The sequence below is a fragment of the Prorops nasuta genome, unplaced genomic scaffold (assembly GCF_024137725.1).
Source record: "Prorops nasuta isolate Cenicafe-Biocafe unplaced genomic scaffold, Cenicafe_Pnas_1.2 PNAS00006, whole genome shotgun sequence".
NCBI classification, from domain to species: domain Eukaryota; kingdom Metazoa; phylum Arthropoda; class Insecta; order Hymenoptera; family Bethylidae; genus Prorops; species Prorops nasuta.
Genome location: NW_027116803.1, coordinates 3,743,192 through 3,764,662, shown reverse-complemented (window position 1 = coordinate 3,764,662; position 21,471 = coordinate 3,743,192). Strand labels below are relative to the sequence as shown.

Below are 21,471 nucleotides of genomic sequence, written 5' to 3'. Positions count from 1 at the left end.
CCTCGTCCCTTTTAAAAACAATCGGACCCGTAAACAACGTCATTCCCAGCTCTTTGTTTCGGCGGCCATATTGTTGTTCTGAAAAGAACGAGAACGCCACGGAGAAAATAGTGAATAGTGAACAGAGGTGTGCCACTGTTCGCGTTCAGCAACTTTTTTATCCGACGCATCCCAGCAGCCTGCAGTATTCCCTGCTTCTGCATCAGCTTCTAACTCATCCTTTTACTATCCCCTGTTACACGCTTCGTAGTCTAATTCGCGTGTATAAAAATATATATATATATATAAAGGATTATATAGCGACCCATCGGCGCTCGGCGTGTATATATATAATCATATAACGACTGAAGTTTTTCCCTATCGACTATCGATTATCATCGAGCTAATTTTGTCGTCGCTGTCGATCCACTCTACGCTGGATTGAAGCACCTGCAACTACGGTCCGTTATTACACGTGCAATGTATATACTATAGCTGCATGTGTGTAATAGAGTGGAGAGGGAGGGTGGTGCTTGGTGCCATTTGCAGAAATTAGAGGGGCGAGTTCGAATCTTATATCGGTGCAGGACATGGCCAAATGTCCATTTGGCTTAAGAGTTTTTGAGGCGCTATTGGCCATCGGGAAAAGCCGGAGAATCCGGTAAAGCTGCGGAGGAGAATGGAGTAGATGGCAGGAAACTCTTAGCGTGTCGGCGTGGGTTAGCATCCAGCAGGGGCGAAACACAGCAAATGGAGCCCGACAATTTAAGAGAAGCTTGCAATCAGGCTAAATGCAATTATTTCTCGCGATGCTCGCCTATTGGAAGTCGAACACGATCGGGCGAGAAACTTTCCTCGTTTCCTGGAAAACAATGGCGAAAATAACTGCAGAGCCCTCGACGGTACAGGAAACCTGATATATCCAGCCATTACCCTTATTCCTCGCCTGCTGTGCGTTAATGTGAATTTTCTACACACAGCAATTACGCTTTTATGTAATATCGGCCTGGTGCACATAATTAAATGGAAAACTCTACCCCATCAATTATATTATAATCAAGCAAAGTTTTCGCCATGCATTGCCATTACATAAAGGATCGCTGCCAGGTTAATTAGTGAGTAACGTCGGGCGGCTATATCGGCTGCTATATCGCCCAACAATCCAATTCATTACAGTATTGGCAGAAATTCAATTTTTTCCCTCCCCATCATTCGATCATGGCCGTGCGTCTGCCGAACTCTGTTTTTGCCTCCTCCATTCGCCATAAAGAGAATACAGGGAAGAGGTTTTCGACAAGCGGAGAAGGATCAAGGGGATAACGGGGGTTACGTCGTGGCGTCTTTGGATTGCCACTTTTGCAGGCATGCCACGTGGCGTCACGTGGCGGCACGAAGTCGCGAAAACGCTTGATGAATATTTAAGCCTGCGTCTCCGAGGACTGCTAGACGTCCGGAGTCGCGAGACTCGCGAGCCATTCGTCATTCCACGCTAGTCGGCAAGTTGGCAAAAACGAAGTTTTGCTAATACGTTAACCCACCCCCCCCCCTCCTCCCCCTCGACGCGTTCCCCAAGATATTATAAATTGAAGGGAGACCACGACGCGTGGCGAAAAGAACGCGAGTTTGCGAGATGTAATAGTGGTGGCTGTGCATGCGGTGGGGGTGGATGAAGCGTGTGGATGCTGCAGGATCTGGCAAAGGCACCAGGAGAGAACCGGGAGAACAGCAAGCAGCCGCAAGACCGCGATGGCTGACGTTGCGCTCTAATGGCACCACTCAAGATGCAATATCGCTGCATGAATATTATATACATCCGCACGACCACCATCTACCTCGCGCGCCCACCCATGCCTTACCAACCTTTACTCCTAAACCAACACTATATACACACGCACACGTACATAACATCGCCTTCCTTTCCTTTCGCCAACTTACCGCATTTACGCGTGTCTCACTTCAAGCCTTCTCGCGCATCTACTTGAAATTTCAATACACACCTACAAACACCACTTATCCGGCTGCTATGATTATTTCAGCCTGCACTCACCAAAATTGGCCAGAACTCTCCCCCTCTCTCTCTCTCTCTCTCTCTTTCTCTCTTTCTCTCTCAATTCCAGCCGCACTCCCGCCATCACCTCATCACTCTCCACTTTTCAACGCATTCTCCGCCACTTTCGCACATACTTCCGCAATACTGCCTTTCTGCTCCAACTACCTTTTAATCCGCTTTTTCAAACTCCCCCCCCCCCCCCCCCCCTATCAGTACTATATAACTCCATTTCTATCTTTATCGCGTGACGTATGCAGCTTGTCTTTTTTCGATTATATCATTTGATCCTTTCACCCCCCCCCCCCCTCCTACCGACATACATCCATATCTATAGCGATTTCACAGGATCGCATTGAACGTATCAATGGACCGCTCTCGTGAATGGAAAATTGTTCTAATAGAAGAAAATTGGTATTTCACGATCCCGTGATTCGAGGTTTTTTCTTTGGCCTGCTTAGAGTGTACGCGATACAATAAATGGCTTCGAAAGCGTTTCGGTGTCGTCGTCAATGGAGAGCTGCTTTATTGCGAGATTCAAGCAGATCTTTTTCAGACCCTATATACTTTATCTTGGTGACTATATATATATATATACACACATAAGGAGCGATGTATATCGTGTCGCTAAGCGCATCAAAGACCGCTAAATTCTTTGTCGAATTCACGCGATACTCGAGTCGATCTCTCATCGTTTCAGATGAGGCACGCGCGAGTAGTCGTTAAGCATCAGCAATAACACGACTCTCGTCTTCCACCATTTTTTACTCTCCTCGAAAGCTGACATTTTCGCGATGACCGTCGCGCGTAAATTTTGCCCGGACGTTTCGAGTGCCAGGCTTTTTGCAGAACAGAGCCACTAATTATTTAATGAACACGTTCGTTATGCGGGCCAACTATAGTGCAGCGGTTTCGCACCTGGTGCCGCTAATTCGAATTTCCGGAAGCTCCATAGAAAATTCAGCACCGATACATGCCAAGCGCTCCCTTCCATCGAAACACGGAGTAGAAACACACACGCGTGCTCGCCGGTTATTCGACAATTATAACGGCACATATATATATATATACATAAAACTGCATTGCACAAAAGTTCCACGGCTGATTTATCGGAAACTGGCTGCCAATTATATCCCTGCAAATAGCGAATATTATTCCCGCTCCGTGCCTACGGCGTTATAAAATATACCGGAAATGCATAATTTGTTCACAATCAGTTTCTTCCGTATCAAATATTAATTACGGCTAATACACTTCGCTCTTGCACTGGTAGTTGAAAACAAAACAGTGAGAGATTTTGGTTTTTGCGTTTTGGTAATTTAACGGTCCTCGACGAGAGCCTCTCTACTCGTAAAACGTCACTGATTGTAAAATGGATAATAAAGGAGATAAGTTTGTGATATAGCATAATGGCGACCGTGTATAATAATCCGTTGTTTCGTTTTTAATTGTTGAATAATTATAATCGCTGGGCAAGATGCTGCTACGTTGAAGCACACACTCGAGTCCGAGGCTGGTACACATACACATTTATATATATACATATATAGCGTGGATGTACAGGTTGGCGTTAATACAAGAGCACTACATGTGCGCGCAGGGAAGCTTGGATGGGATGGATGCAAGCCACGCTAGTTTATCAGTTATTCACTGGCGTCTGCTCTCGGCTCATTAACTGCGGATCAGCGTAACATAATACGATGAAAAAAGATAAAAGGGGCAAAAAAGAAAGTAGAAACGGTACGAGAGGGATGCGAGAGGCAACGAGAGGTAGGAGAATTATCCTGGGATGGAAGCGAAAACGGGGATGGCCTGGAAAGACAAGAAGGGTCGCTAGACAGAAAGATTGTAAAATCGATGAGACTCTTTCACGCTCACCTTTCGAACCTCCATCGTAAAATCTCGATTTTTTCTTTCTCCTGCAGCAACCAGACACACCCCTGCCCTCTCCCTAGTCTCTCTATGCATATATTATTATTCTCTCGAGGAACGATCGATGCCTGGTCAAAGGATTACACAGCTTGTGTGCCAACAGTCAAAATCTTCTTGCCATCTATCTCTTATAATTCGAGTCTTGCAGTGCACTATCGCGCGTTCTTCCCTCATCGCTCGCTCTCTGCCCGAGGCACAGTGATACGCACTTAAATTAGCTGCTTAATGTTTCACATATTAATTTTCTCATCCCATTCTCCAACTTGGCCCTCTCGCGCGTCTATAGCCCTCGTATACTATATATATGTGTGTGTGTGTTTATATAGCTTCTTACTTTTTGCTGTAGCGTTTAGAGAAAAGACTTGGACAGCGGTATACGAGCTATATTTGATTCGTTATACCGACCATTTATATTCCAGTCTGAAAAATCCATCTTAAATTCACTTTCATTTAGCGCAAGTAAGAAAAATGAGGAGCACAGTTGAGAAGAGGGAGTTAGTTTATTACTGCGAAAACACTGATATTTATTACGGTGTAACTGTATATATATATATATATATATATATGTACGGCTTTCACTTTAATACACGAATTTTGAACATGCGTAGCACGCGAGCTCTATGTGTGCACGGTAGTTTATAATACATTTATGCTGGATCTCCATAGAGACTGGTCGGCAATACGCAATATTCATATTTATTTATTAGAAATGTAAGCACGCTTATTGATTTTTCGTATTTGTGGCAGTGGCGGTCCTACTCTCGTGTGCACGTCAGCCTTTCATATTCAGTTTAGCATTCTCTGTGAAATAAAGCTTCTGAAAATGTGCCGGTAAAAGCTGAAAAAGACTTTAGCCGATTATTATCGGAAAATGAGCACTATGCGAATTATGTTACTCGCGCTAAAGCAATAGAAAAAATGGCAATCTTTTATCAGTGGCAGATATAAAAGCAAAAAAGCAGTGAAATATGGAAAGAGGCATGTTGGGGATAAATATTTGATCGCTTTTAAACTGACTAATATGCGGAACGAGCTGCAATCGCTTTAAATGGGCTATAACTTCAATATAGAAATCAAATAATCGATTAGAGAGCAATGAAATATTTAATCCGTTTCGCCTCGCAACATATGTTTACAAAGTGCCTTTATTACTTTTTCGATATAGCAGCTACGTTTTTTCTATGACAATCCATCTTCCTTGCGATTTTTAATGGATTCATTATCCGTCCTTTCAGATATTCCTACACCTGCTTGCAGCTACGTGAGGTACAATAGCTTGGAGGACGTTAAATCGCAGGAGCTTGGATTTGGCCAATTGGACTTCACACCGACCGTCATTTCGAAAATAAGGTACATATACGCATACACGCTTATTACAAAATAATTACAATCGTATGGTTGTTCGAAACAACGACGAGAGGCAAGGGGGAAAAATTTATGTACACATGGTTGCTATAGCTATTTATAGACTGTATATACTATAATAGTTTCGCGAGAATTATTGATATTGCTGGAATAAGCTTATACGTATACATAGATAGAATTTGAAATTCCTTATTCGTAGTCTACGGCACGCGTTGGAGATTTATAAGCAGAAGCCTCAATTTGGCGGATTCATTCCAGTTTGCTTTCGGCCTCTCGCTTAGACCGCTTGGTGCGTCGGTTTTTAATGCAACCTCCTCCGCGCACTGACGTTGAAGTAACTGTAGATAAACGCGAATACTTCATAAGCTCGTAATCCTAAAACAAAACGAGGAGTGAGAAACAAAAGCTGCCCCCCTCTCCTCGACGCTTTCGCTAATTCCATCTTTTCTCTCTCTCTCCCTCCCACCCTCCTTTCCCCTTCACCCTTCCAGCGTCCCCTCCCCTACTCCTCCTTCCTGCTCAGGCTCTTTCAGCTCTTCCCTCTAACCCCCCACCATCCCCTCCCTCCGATTCATCCCCCTCCAAGCGCACTTTACACTCTCGCATCACGAGGAACCACCCTCTCGATTCCGGCAAACACAACCAAACACTCCTTCCTGACACATGCAAGCCTGGTCCAAGTAGGTCTTAACGCAGTCGTTAAAACGTTCAGTTATTAAAAGTCACTTTTCATTAGCTCCGAAAGCTAGCCACTGCCGGTTTCCACGTTTTCCCAACACTTACTTAGGTCGTGCCATACCGCATAGCTCCCCCCCAAATGGACCAACTTTACCATTACCCATTACACCACTAATGTAATATTATCAAGATTTCATTATTCTCGTAACTTTTATTCCACGATAATATTGGCCATCGGTTCAGCAATTAATAATGCTGCACCATAGTACACACATATACTATGAAATAACGCAGAGGGAAATTACATCAGGAGCCATATCAATAGTTTTACAGCTATGCCAAAATCCAAAATGACGTATTTCGTTGAACAACTATAACGATAACAATATATAATAATAGTAACAATGATAATAACAAAACAGAAGCGTATGATCATTCGGTGTAATAGATTAACGATGGGATTAATTAAATTATTTAATGAAATTCCTATTGAAAGCCACTATAGCAGCAAATAACATTTATTAGCAGCATTCATTAGTAAAATTATTAGTTAATAATAGCGATTATTAGTTAATGCATCACATGGCTTTGTTTGCAGAGGGCGTATAGCATTATATGCTCGCGGGCATGAATTTTCGAAGATATAATCGGTTGACTGTCATATTCGCGAGAGAGTCTTGGAGAGAGTAAAATCAGAGAGTTCAACGTGCAAGATTATACGTAATTAATGATACGTTAGTGGAGAAATACAATTACTATTTCATCCCACGTTTTAGCAGTTCGCCCGAAGGAAGCCCAGTGGAGTAGCGGCCCGTTATTACATCGCACTGCAAACTCGATTACCCCCGTGGTAGTTCGTATAGCTGCATCGGACCTGACAGTCCTTCGCGAGATGATACGCTTGGTAATCTGCTTCTTCACTTCCCCCTGCAGGAAAGATAGTTACACACTTTTCCTCATTATCCATTTCCCTTGCTCTTATACATGTGTGTGTGTGTGTGTGTGTCTCCTTTCTCCTACCATCCCCTTCCTCATAACTTCCCTAAGCAAACTCGTACGTTCTAAAACTTTAAGAAAGATAAATACATATTTATTCCGATACTTCGTCTTTTTCCCCCTCGCACACCATTACTTTAGCCGAGCTTTACGAGCTTTCTTTCCACCACTATATATATGTATCTATTCATATCCCACCGGCTAAATCACTGTTTTCCTATTTCGATGCAAAAAGTTCATGGCTTACTTAGCGGTAACAAGTAAGTTTGCGCAAAATTGATATTCATTTGGTCCGGAAGAATTTAATCGGCCATGTGACTTGATTGGTATAAAGATGCGCGAGCTTGGGTAAACATCTTTTTTACGTGGCTCTATTTTATTTCACATTGTTAGGACGCGGATTTACTTTCTTTGCAGCGACGCAGCGGTCTGAGTTTATTTTATAGCTCTGGTGCACCGTACGTACTCCTTAGCAGTAGTTTCCGCTAGCTCGTATGATTTAATCTGTGTTTGCTTTGAGGCGCCCTAAGCTCTCTTTGGAATATAATAAATGTCCATGGACTTTTCTTTTCTCTCGTCTTTCCCTTCATTTCTGCTCAGCCACCTTCTAGCCGCCCTGCACTCTCCGTATAACTCCGAGTGTGGACTCTTTATCTTCTCAACGGGGGTTTATTCGCGCCCCGAGACGGCAAATAAGATGAAGCATCTCCAAAAGCTGAAGAGAGATGGTACACAAGGCAAAGCGAAAGCGTTTAAAGGAGGGATAAGGAGACCTATATAGTATAGAAGAAAGAAATAAAGTCAGAGAGAGAGAGAGAGAGAGAGAGAGAGAGAGAGAGAAAGTGGAATCTGAAGATGGAAGCCACGAAATTTCAAGAGTCCATCTTCAGTGCTTTCCGTGTCTTTCTAGGAAGCGGCCCGACTCTTCGGAATATCTTCCTGAGTCAGGGGTGCTCCGCGTTCAAGGTCCAAGCAGCCGGCATTAAGGGATGAAGAGATTTCGTTTCAGCGTTATTTTGCCTGTAATCCAAACTCTCTCTCTCTCTCTCTCTCTCTCTCTCTCTCTCTCTCTCTCTCTTTCTTCGACTCACGCTAGGCTATAGCCAGGAAAGAAGTCAAAAAGTTTCATCAGTACCACATCCTTGCCGCGAAGGATCAGGACGATTTTCGACCGAGAAGATTGAAAATCGTTCAAGCCGTTATTCTTCTCCTTTCCGGCTTGCCTTTGTGTCCTTTTTTCGAATACCGGTAGAGCATCGATATACTCGCTTTCATTCTATCATATTACAAAATGGAACCTGCCAGTCTTATGTTTGCCCTATATTCCTCTAGTCTTTGACAGACTGTGAAATATATCTTATCGCCCGCAAATACCGAAAGAGAAACTTTTAAAAAAGTTTCCCTTCGGCTGGGATAATAGATCGCGACAATTCTCGCCATAATTAAAGTTTCTTCATTTTGTTATTATTTTGTTTTTAATTTTTGTTGTTTCTTTTTAACCGACTTACAACTTATATGACTATATATATATATATACATATATAGCAGACTGTTCGATCGACTCCAAAGTTGCTATTACAAGCTTCACTAGGAGGTTGGGGACAAACCATAAATTAGTTTTCCAGCGAGACGAAGTCGACCGCAGACCCGTCAATAATTCATCTCGGTCCTGTTTCTGCCGAAAATTCTCTCCGGCTAACAGGGAGACGAATGAAATTACAACAGGGCGGGGGAAAGCTCTCTCATAGATAAAAAAACTGAAATTTAAATATTGCTTTCAGTGCCAAAATAGAGTAATTGCTTCAAGACACTTTTAATCAAAGCTCTTTTCCAACAAATTATATAATCACACATAGTGATATTCGAAAGTTTTCACGCCTTTAGCCGTAAGGGAAAATCTAGTTTTTGATTGAATTTTAACAATGTATAAATTTCTGATATTTATAGGAAAGGAGAGAAATTGGGCGGCATGATGAAGCGCGCGAAATGATCATTTCATCCTTTAAAGGTTTATTATTTGCATAAATATAGAGTAAAGGACGAAAAACGTTGTCGAGTGAAGCAATGGTTGCTTCATGAAGCTGGCATATATGTCTTCGTAATAGCGAAGCCACATATTTCACAGTCAGTCTCATTTACTCTTCTACCAATCTCCGCCTAGCACCTCCATTTTTCCCCTTTCATTTTAATCAGACTTTACGCCAGCTACGTGCTGCCATCATAAACATTTTGAATCGTTTGCTCCATTCCCTCCTTTCGCACCTTAAAAATTTTCAATTACTAAATCCCGTTTCTGCTTCGCGTTCCGCATCATTAATTGGATTAAAATTCATCTGGCGAAAATCCTTAATTATGTTTGCATGACAGTAATTATGCTAACAGTTTTAAATGGTACAAATAAAGTTGCCGAAGGTGGATGTAACGACGTCGCGAGACCGATATTTCTCAAGCAAGCGTTGTTTCTCCGCTTCTCTTGTATAAGGTGCAAATTACGACCTGATTTTATCGTCCAACGAATCGCTGACAATTTCGTGCACGTCACCTGTTGCACAGATACAATTCGCCTTCAGCCGTGCATTATTAGGGGATACTTAATACTCCTGCCTGCCTTCAAACTGCTGGAGAACGACCGTAAAAATTCACCAATCTCTGTTTCCAGGGTAAGTAGCGCTAAATTCAGAACGGCCGCCTACCTTGAAGAGCAGCGTGATTGAAAAAGAGAGCGGCTGACAGTAAACTTTACGTATAGATGCAAATGTGATCCATCGAATATGAAAGGTTAACAAAATTATCCCGTGGACTCGATCGGCTGACATTGCACTTTCCGAGGGGTTGTTAATTGTCAGCTTCGGGATGGTATTTCGTTATATAAGTTTGGATTAGTTGGTCGTATGAATAAATAGTCGTAAACGTCAGCTAACGTAAAACAGCCTAAAAACCGATAGAGGACTTGACGTTTACGGTTACGGCGTTGGTGCAGTACGCGTTATACCTGCAATCGCGTTGTGTTGCGTCGTTTGGAAATTTTACAGCGATACGTTTACAGCGGAGAAACTACGGCCACAAAATTACAGAGGCATCCTTCGTGCCAGCGCAGGGAAGCTGCACTACCGGTTACTCTCTCGTCCGGAGACATTTATCTCTACTTTCCAAACAAATCACCAGCCTATACGTAAAACATTGACTCCCAGACATCTATATCAAACTCCATAATACATTCATATCCAATTTATATAATCTATACATATATATATATATATATATATACGTGTTACGAAACCTCCCTATTATTATTTATATACGAGAAATAATTCCTTTAACCGATCGAGCGTTTATCAAAAGCTCGCTTATTTCTCTCTTCAATTCCAAGGCCTTTTCATCGAATTTATATTAAAATCTTCTTTGGTGTAAAATGCAGATAATTTCACGGAGCTCGTGTAAGGGAACGCCAGATATTAAACTGTTTTTAAAGGGACGTGGTTGGTATTTTAAAATATAATCCAATTGTTCTTCGTTCTACAGTTAAGATGATAATCTGATATTTGTCCGTAATAATTAACGTAGCTTTTTGCAAGAGCGACAGGAACAAAATTAATTATTGAAAAGTAGCCGAGGCGCTGAGTGGTTGAATTTGATACGTGCAATAATAATGGTAATGTTAATGAGTGAGAGGGAGCTTTTATAATTACTGCGGTGTGAAGAGATAAAATACAGGATCCCCGCCGACAAAGAGTTAAATACGGATCAGATTAGACGATAAAGATGTTGGAGGAAAAAATTGCAGGACCGACGATCGTGTGTGTCTGTGCGTGTGGGTGTATATGTATGGACACCTCGGTATGTAACCTGCTCCAACCCCCTTGAACAATTTATCAGCCACAGGATTTCGGCTGGATTCTGACCCTGCGGGTATCACTCCACCCTCTCGACCTACATTCCTTATTTTTTTCCTTCAACTACAGATTTTCTACCCTGGAAGATTGGCTTCTCGCGAGCGCGCGCGCACGCCTGTGTGCTGCGAGAATTTATCCGCGAGCTGCGGACTTTATTTGATTTATCGTGCTCGCAAAACACCGCAAAGTCTCAATCAATTTGAGCACGCGCGCTTTATTATATTCCTCGCGCTAGAAAACATATTAGTCAACCGTCTCATGAATTATCCGAAACTGCTCAAAGTTAAAAAATCCGAGAGAAGCAAACGGGCGTTTCAATATATAATATGATATTGCTAAGACCCCCCGAAGTTATTATAGTATAAAAATACATTGGTTGAAAGAAAGGAGGTTATAAAGCGGAGAAGGATGAAGAAGCACGGCGAGGTAGGAGTTCTCTTGTCAAATGTGAATTTTTCGACATTGGGGAAACGGTAAATTGGTTCAAAGGTGGCTGCGTGCAATTTCGAGCAATTCGGGCCACGCAGAATACCGCAACTACCGAGTAAGAAAGAGAGAGAGAGAGAGAGAGAGAGAGATAGAGGAAGAAGTGTGCGGGGACCAAATCGATTTCCAAGCGATGCGTCTAACGCTTACCTTCAGCTTTTTTTCTTCTCTTTTTACTTTTCTCTCCCGCTGCTCCTTCCCTCTCGCTCCAGATCAGATGACAGCCAATTTTTATTCTAGTGATTGCATTTGCAATTCTGATGCGTACGCTGCTACCGCTACCACTACCACTGTCGTCGCCATCACCACATCGACCCACAGCGGCACTCCGCTGCTCTTACTGCTTATTTCCATGCTACCCTTTCGTCATTCACTCCGCTTCTTGACACTTATAACCATCCTGGAATCGCGACTCTTTAAACAATCTCGAATCTCTTTCGGAGCATACCAACCGCCTTTCGCTACACTCCAAAAATATATTCTCTGCAATATATATAGGTATACGTATAGAGATGTACTCTGTTTACTCATAGCAATTTCTTTAATGCTCTCCCAATCTTTGACCGATATTATTTCATATTTATAGATCGTGCCGAAAAAGCTTATATATATATATTCCAAGGTACACTTATATATCTATATGCACAGTTAAAGATCGAGGAGCTTTGGAAAACTATGAGGAGAAAAGCAGGAAATATTAGATCGAATAAAGTTAAGCGGAGAATGCAGTAGGGTAGTTGTGCAGTACAGTCTGACACACTGGCTGGCAGAGTGAGAGGAATTTGCAAGTATTTACTAGCATTTACAAAGAAACTGTTTAATCTTATTTATGTCCAGCTAGTAGCGGGTGGTACAGAGCGGTAGGTGAGAGGTAGAAAAAGAAGGTGGAAGAAAGGAGGGGAGGGGGACAAAACATAGACGAGGAAGGTGGAAAGTGGGCGGGGCTTTTGTGGAATGAGGGACTCCTGAAAACATAATTCCAGTTCCTTAAGAAGCAATTAATTCCATCCCCCAAGGAACGATAAAGGGTGGGAGGGGCACGGAAGCCAGACATTTAAATTAAGTGGCTTCCTTCGAAATTAGATCAGGGAGAATGTACGCCATCTTCTCATTCCTTCGCGGCAAACCTCCGGTTCCTCATCTTTCCCTAGCAGCCATCTTGAAATGTGCGTGCATTCCCCTGAAGCTCCGACTAATTTCCAGTTCATCGTCTCGTTCACCGCGGGCAATCGAACTCCCAACTTTCCTCGAGTTTGACTTTGAACGTTAATCCAGCGTTATGCGCTGCCAAGTATTCCGCAGGCCCTTTGTACCCACCATAGAAAATTTTAGCGCGAAAATCAGCCGAGTTTCGCTATATTCTCAACAGGGAATTTCACACTCTGCGAGATCCACGTATGTGGTCAGCTTAATTTCGGCCAGTTAATAATAAGCCTTATTACTGGACATGCACCTATAGAGACCGTGCACACCAACACAATGACAGTGAGATAAGAATGTATATTGGTGTATATGCATACTATCAGCGCAAACTATCAGTCAATTTTCGCAGTTTTTCAGTGTAATTTATTTATACGTATACAGTTATACATTGACACTTCGCTATCATTGTGTTGGTGTGCACGGTCTCTATAGTCGACTGACTAACAAACCCAGTAACGCAACTGGAAGGCTCGTCAAGTTTCCTAATTGCAGTCACGTGACTCACGTATATATCGGTCAGACCAAGGACAGTTTCCGCTAAAAGAATATAATGCCATCCTCGACAGCAGCAACGAGTCTGGATCCGACAGGCTGGACAAAAGTATCCAAAAAACGCTGAGCTTTTACCCGAGCATCGCCATTTTCTCTCGAAAACAGACGAAACGATCAATAAATAATTCATCAATTTTCCAGTTTTTCTCTGTTCGCGGACAGCCCAGACCGTGACCAAATCTCTTCGGCCTCTGCATGGGGTACGTCCCATCGATTTATTAAGAATCCTTTCAGACGCGCGATGTCTGCTGTATAAATAATTGTAAATGCTTTTATTTAAAAATATGGTATTTCAATTTGACCTTGATACAAGTATAATTCGAAGGTTGATAAATTTTGTTTGCCGACTCTATCCATTCGAGAGCTTTTTTATAGAAAATTACAGCAAATTTATAAAGTATTTGAATTTGAAATAATCTATATATTGCGAGCGAATGTAATATGCGTGGGTGTGCGTAGCAGTCATGCACACAATTTCTGCAAAGCACAAGTCGTATCTACAATTTCAATGCTTAGTTAAATACTGGCTGTTTAAGCAAGAGGTTCTCTGTATAATATACCGTAGATATATCTTGCAGGTATATACTTGAGGGAAAAATTGGATACAGCAGTATATTCTCTCATTATATTCTGTATCTGTCCCGAATAACGAGTCGCGAAATGCCAGGACCAGCCGAAGTCTGTCGTGCTCGCAAGACTCTTTAAAAAGTGATATTCTTCCGGGCTTCTCTCCGACCCTGCAACATTTTCTCCCTGATCCGCTCTCATCTTTTACCTGATATATTTGTCGCGTGTATCATCGGCGTTTCACAGTAAGGGGGAAAACTGACCGAAAGAATGCTCCGCAGCAGGAAAAGCTCATACATTATTTTCTTTCTCCGCTTGGTCGAAATATTTCTTCAGCACGCTGTGGAATTAAGGTACGCTTTCAAATGGAATTAACATACGTAAAATTTGCCCCTGGCAAGTAATTACGGGAATGAAAAAAGTGAGCTAATTGTGGTTGGTTTGTCGAGGGAAGAAGAATTTAGCGAAAGCTCGATATAACTAAAGGGAAGATGCAGAAAATGTATAGAGCATATTAGAATGCCAGGTACATCATTATCGTGAAGCAAATTATCTTGAGACCTTGGAGTGAATAAAGGACCAGCTTTTAAAATACCAAGTGCAATCGGCTTATGCAGTGTCATCCTTGAACGGGAAACTAAACAAAAGTAGATTCGCTTTAGGTCGAATGGAGGCATTGTGCCAAAGGAATTTCCTCGAGGCATTCAGGCAAGGAGTCTACTAACTACCTGCAACATCTGACAAATAAAAGTGGTTTCCTGAGAGAGCCAAAGAATCAATTTGCCGGAGATCTTTTTTGCCCGGGAAAGGAGTAGCCCGGCTAAAGTCAGAACGTAACTTTTTATTACATCGAAAGCGTGTCTAGAGCGAGTGCAATCTTTAAGTGGCTGTAAACGAGAAATTAACAGGGGGTAAGCTCTGACGTAACGAGTGCGAGTAAGCAATGCTCGGTGTGTACCGAGAAGCGAGGAAACAAAATCGAATAAAAAGAGACAGCTGAGAAGGAGAAAAGAACTATTCAAAGTGCATTTTCTATTTCCTGCGAGAGTACGTGTAGTAGCTGTAAGTTTCCTGCGCGAGCAGTAATACTGCAGTCTCTGAAAATGCTAACTAGGACAAGATGATCGAGCGTAGAATGGAATGAAAGTGGGAAAGTGGAGTGTCGAGGTGGGAATCAATAGACGCTTGTTGTGGCTCTGTTGAGGAATAAGGGGAAAATGAAGTAATGAGTATAGAGGGGTATGTGCGACAGTATAGTGAATGGGTGTGGGGCGTCAAGTGGGGCGGTTTATTCGTTGTCGTTAGAGATCACGTAGTCGGGAATAAGCGCGTACGTGCACAGGATAGAATTGCGGAACGTTTACACATTGCGCTGGCGTTGTGCTGGAGGTGAAGCGTTGCGTGAGCGTGAGATGAGGCCACAAAAGGCCGGCGATAAGACGCATAACGGCCTGCCAACGCGCAACCGTCTCATTCGTGTATCGTCCGCTCCGGCAATAACTCGGTTATTGGCCAAGGTGCTTGCTGATGAAGTCTGATGAACGAGAGTTCCCTATAGCCATCCAATAACGTCTTAGCACCTCGTGTCTTGGACAACCGGTCAATTCGCTTTATACACCCCAAATTCTATACTCTATCGGCTTTCATAACCATTTTACAGCTTTATTTATTGTTCCATTTAACCCTCGGACAACTGGATTGTTAAAAATTTATAAGACTTGGCAGCGTGCCAAATGGATAAGGGTATAAGCCACGCGGCCAATGACTATGGAATTTCTTCGCTCGGCTCGAACGACCACGCGCGGATATGCGTCTGTGTGTAACGGATGTGCGACGTATGAGCGCACGTATAGTACGCAAAGGGGAAAAAATATTCTTTTGTTTTTCAAGAAAATAGCCAGAGATATCTTTTGCGGGAGTAAGTTTTGAGCTTAGGAGGCTTTCATTCGTCGCTTTATACTTGGAAATTTTGGTGGCTTTGACAAAGTTCCGTTTTGTTGGAAGTCTCGAAAGGTCTCGGGAGACTATCAAAGATTCCCGTAAGTCCATCTCCGTAATCAGGTCGCGGTATAATACAATGTGATTGTCGTTGATAGCGTCTCGTCTGCGGCAAATTGCCATCGAAAACTTTCACGCTTAAAGCCGTGGCCCCTGCTTCATAAATTCGAAAGGTGTACGATATCGCGCACTAAAGCCTTCGGAAGTAAGACTCCTTTCAGGTCCATTCCTCTTCATTTCACTTTAAGATTTTAGCAGGTAGTGTTTAATTTCATACAATTAATCTCAAATTCCAACTGAATAGCTCTTATAGAAACTTCAACGATATTCAATCCAAGAAAATATATCTATACACGTACGTGCATCTATAGAACCAATACACGCACACTTTACCCATTGTTATATTGTCTTTTATCAACGCAGCATTCTCGTCAGTTTCTTAACGGTGGCTATACTCCAGCAGGACTAACATATGCATTACCAAGAAGAAGCCGGTTATCAATAACACTGGTACTATCCTTGGTTAATTGACGAAAGTTCGAATACGTAACGTAACTTTTGAGTTTCAGTGGCTTCGGCGAAGTTTGCCCAGTTATTGGACACCGAAGCTTCAGCAGTAAACTAGATTGGACGATTTGAAACTGCTGTCGACGGTTGTGGCATCGTGACTAGTGTTAGAGTAATTACTGACAGCGATAACTCACAATAAGTTATCCCTCTGTCGAAATATTGTAAGTTCTGACAGAAGCAAATCGGTCGCCATTTATCTCCTGCATCGGCCGGCGTATGTACCACGCGTTATTGGGGAGGGGGAGGGGGGGGGGGGGAGGGGTAGTTTTTTCAAAATCCACGTGGGAGCATCGATGGATTTTTCGCCCCCGAACCGTTTTTAATTCGCGCGGGGATTTTTCGTCGGGAAATTAAGGGACGCTGCGTCGTTCCTCAGGGTGCATGTATATGGATAAAGATAGGAGGTTATTTTGCATTAGCGACAGCAGTTGTAAATTATGCAGGTACAGTGCGCGAGCACAAATTACCGTAACGTCGTCGTCGTTGTCGCAGATCGGGCTTTGACGTGAGCGCGCCCACGCGTGCGTCTGTCTGTCTTTCCATCCATCCGTCCGAGCATCGCAATACGTAATGCGCTGGAAATAAAAATGTCCCGTTGAATTTTGACTGAGATTTATGGACAAAGTTCGCTGTCAATGCTGTCCGGTCGTTCGTTACGGTACCGACTATCAACTGATCAAGATTAATGACGAGAGCCAGCATGTACGAAGTAATTTTGCCCATCGAGTCAAGTTGATGATGGCGCAAAGGGTCTTTGTTTTGCTTACACTACATTTATTCAACATTAGTGATACACGATTAAGCTTTGTCCGTCTCGCTCTCTCCTTTGTTTCCCTCGCACTGGATATCTTTATTTCTCCGCGGCTTCCTCTTAAATGTATATACTATTATAATTCCTCTACCCTTGACCTACACTCCACTCTCTGCCTCTTCGTCAAATGTATCCTTTGAATCTCATCGTCTCTCCTTCGCTCTGTCAGACCGATCTCTTTTGCACGTGATTTATAACATTGCTATACTATACTCAGTGGAAAGTTTTACCCCGCTGCATGAACAATGGAGCTTTACAGCCAAAGTTTCTACCTGATGATGGCTTACTCTCTTTCCCACCCCGTCTCACTACCCCTTCCTGCCCCACTAAAGCTTTCTGTTTTACGTTTAATCTTCAAAAGATGTTCTCATTTCCTCTTGCGAGCAACTCGTAACGCAGTAACAGTGAAACGCATTTAGTTGATATTTTCTTTTTATCCTACCCCCTGCACCCCGCTGGTTCTCTACAGTATACATGTATATATACATTGCTACTGCGCTCTCCGTTATTTTCTTCTTCGAGCAAGACTACGAGGTTACGATATGTCTTATCATTAACAATTGGCCCCTCGAGCATTCTTTATTTCCCTTTAATCGAATATTGTGTTACGTCACTGTAAACGAGTCTTCTCTCAGCACGCTCATTATATTTGTTTGCTGTTTATTTCGCAATCGAGATCGCTTATGAACCACGGAAAGAGTTGGCCAACTCAAGCAGAGTCAAAGTTTCAGAGGCGCAATAATGATAGCGGCAATAAATCAGTTATCGCTTGAAGAATTTTACAAGTGGGTACCTGGAATTTCAAAGTGCTGCCAAGAGTACAAATAAAGAAGTCTCGCGTCGACTTCGCTGCACGGCCGAAACCTTTCTCCGAGCAAACTTTTCGAAAGATCCACCAAGCTTTCCTGACTCCGCTATAATTAACGGAGCCCTTAGACCGTCTCTTTCCTCTTTATACTATACTAATCATCGAATTATTGTAGAAATATTTTTATTCTTTCCGCGCGCGCGCGCGCACACACACACACACACAACAATCGATAGCAGATCGTCGTCAGAGGGAAATTCGGATGGCTGCTCGAAGAACTAAGAAACAGAGAGCGTGGAGAATCCGAAATGAGAGGTCAAACAGTGGAGTGTACTTTATTTTCCAGTCGCAGAGCGTGTCCTGCTCTCGCAGTAACCATCCGTGAAGCCTTCTTGTTCATAAAGTTGCGAATACAAGCTGCAAAACCGATGATTCCCTGGGAGCTTTCACAGCTTCATCAAAGTTTGTTACTCGATTTCTCCGGATGCGGGCTTTGGACAGTGTGAGTTAAAAGCTGTTAGGTGCTGGCGTAATCGAAAACTCAAACACGCCGATGAGCTCCCGACGGAGCTCGGTAATTATCGTTGTAATAATTCAGATGTTCTACAACTATTCAGCGTCCACTCAAGTCGAAAAGTCAGGAGAAAGCTATTCCTCGGTACATCCATCGATATATGCGTGAGCTTAAGATGCCTGTGCATCTGTGTATATATATAGTCCTTATTAATATGAATTTTTGAAACACCCAGTACGTGCATCATATATATATATATATATATACATGCAACTTTTGCATAGTAGGCAGTATAAATCGTGTTAGAGCAATATCCGAACTTTGCCTGTAATCAACTGAAAGACTGGATCAGTTCTGGTCGGCCAACAAAGCAATAACAGTATCAAACCGCTTTGAGCTTGAATTCCAGCGATCGCCCTGTACAGCTTTCGCGGTTTACCGAACTCCATACTTTGCCAAACAAGTTCCAAAGTAAGCGAAACGTCGTAATCTTCGTACATGATGATGCACTTGTAAAATTGTCGATCGTGTCTTTATCAGCTTGAAATTTCAACTTACAGGTATACATATATATATATATATATATATATGTATATATACACAGCTTTTACTTTAACACCGTAAGCGCGCGCGATATAGTTTTAATTACACCACAAAACCCGCGTTTCGTAAACGCAGCATTGATACCATGCACCGATAACTGGCTACGATTGTTGCATAAACATGTAATGATCGAAGCGAACACGCATCGTTAAATTGCGTAAAATGCAATACACTGCAAATTTTATCCAGTATTTTCTACTACGATGAGTTCTCGAAGGATTTTGTAACAAATGCCAATCAGCGCTAATTGAATTGCAAAATTACATTCGAAGCTGTCATTATGTCGACGAGTTTCTCTCTCTCTCTCTCTCTCTCTCTCTAGGTTTCAATGGTTATATAGGTGTAAATTTTACAATTTATTAAGGTATATGTTAGTTATATATATTTGTGCATAGCTGGGAAAGCAGAGTGAGTGGATTTCACGGCGATCGATGTATTTGGTAATGGAACTGAGTAACGTCCAGTGCGGCGCATAATGTTGGGGGATCGAAGGCCGAGCAGTGATCAGATCAGCACGTATCATCGGGCAGCCGGTGAATTCTCGACCGGTCGCACGTTGCAGGCTAATTGACGAATCACGCGCAAATGAAATTGTCGGACGCGTTTGATGTAATTAGGGCCGGTCCACGGCCTTGCCAGGCCCATAATTGAAAGGCAGCAGCGAAATCAGCTATTCTATATATATATATATATATATATAGCCATCCAGCAGGACCAAGTCGGTTCCCCCAGGCGTAACTTTGATTTCCCTACGAGACATTTCTCCAACGTCACCTCGACGACGAGACACATATCTCGCAGTCTCAATTCCACTGCTGACTTTTTAATTACTCCGCAGCCTGGACGATTGGATTATGCGCTAACGATATAACTCGCCGGATAAAGGTGGTCAGGCCAGCGGTAGCTCCCATCAGGATTTAGTTAGATTAATGAAAAACCAAAATCCCCGACTGTCATTGGTTGAGAGGAAAATGGACGTAGAATCGGTCAGTCGTACTACGTTCTATAAGGAGATTTGCTTTGGTATCATCGCTTATTCTGTAACGGCGACAAGGTTCTATTGCCATTCTGGATGGCGTTCTCGACTCCAGTGTTAAAGACTTGCCACTGATAGTAATCGTCGAGATGCACCCCTTCGTTATTACGCTATAGTGTTCTGGCGATATAGTTGTATATATATATAGAGAGAGAAAGAGAGAGAGAGAGAGAGATAGCTCCTACTGTATTGAATACGGGCCAGCGAAAAATCTCATTATTTTTAATTGATTCCCATCTCTTTGGCCGTGTTTCCAGTTGCCTCTGCTGCACAGCTTTATGTTTTGGCAACTCTATAGTCATAGTGCAGAGGCACCGTAGCGTGTTGCCAGGGTGAGTCCACTCTGGACGAGAAAGGGCTTGCGCTGGACGGTGTTTTATTATTCAGACTGGCGTCGGCAGGACAAGCTTCATTCGTCGTACCGTACTCGTTCAACCGTAAATTACAGTGCTTTAAAAAATCAGACTGCTCTGCGAAACTTTTCATGCTAGACTCCCGCATTTATAATTGTAATACGACTCATGCGTCACGCCTGAGTAATATAAATTTATGTCTACTCTTAAAATGCCGGTTCATATTTACCTCGGCCAATCTAGAATCACTGCAAATTACCCAAAGCAAAACTACTGAAAGCGGCGTACTTATCTCATTTTGAGCTGCGTTGTGAAGCTACTTTCCATTTAATCTAAAATTAATTAGCCTTGTTCATTATGGTTTCTGTTCAACATGCCCACAAATGCGTACTTTTCGTCAAGTTTTAATGAGGTGAACGTACAACCCCCTCCCATGCACCTAAGCTCTTCGAAAACTTTTCATTCGATCCATCTCACCCCTTATTCTAATGTGCTAAATTTCGCATTTTTAATCATTTTTTTCGTTCCCATTTTGTCCAGCTGGATAACTGCACAGTACTTTGGGTATTTTTGTGTTTTTCTCGGTAGTCGGGGGAGGTGTGATTTATATAGTGTAGCATTGTATAAGTAGGTAATTTCCAATCTGTCTACTTAAAGTCTTGGCTGTTTTTAATCCAGGCTCTTGGCAAGCTGTCCAAGACTCGACGCTATTCTGGCAACCCTTCCTTTCCCATTCACCAGCCGACGTTCAATGCACGAGCTGGACCCAAGGCCTTACATCCTCCGCCAGCCCCGAGCCTCGTACGTGCAATGCGTGTGACTCATTATTTATCAATGCTAACAACGCTCGCACAAAGCGTCGAGCTTTAAACAATGGGAGTGAAAACAAAACTGAAAGCTCGATAGATGGACCAGCGCGTTATTTCAACAAAATTCATAATGCCCCTATTACGCGAGTCTCTGAAACATTTCACGGGAAGGTTATCAAATGCCGCTTTTACAATTTCGTGCATTAACCTGCATTCACTATTAATGGCTGCTGAATATAAAAGGGCCTAGTGGTGCAACTTCCAAAGCTCT

The 21,471-nt window shown here is 42.7% G+C and overlaps 1 protein-coding gene across 5 annotated transcripts in view; it reads left to right on the top strand.

The window, feature by feature from the left end:
- Positions 1-21,471, top strand: part of LOC136774122 (uncharacterized) — a 101,317-nt gene that overhangs the window by 39,232 nt on the left and 40,614 nt on the right. For 4 of the 5 annotated variants that reach the window (XM_066728229.1, XM_066728230.1, XM_066728231.1 and 1 more), the window contains one exon: positions 5,194-5,308. In XM_066728229.1, the coding sequence (XP_066584326.1) occupies positions 5,194-5,308 (115 nt within the window). Of the gene's footprint in view, positions 1-5,193; positions 5,309-13,928; positions 14,052-21,471 lie in introns of those variants that run through there. The other variant, XM_066728233.1, reaches the window with a different exon arrangement.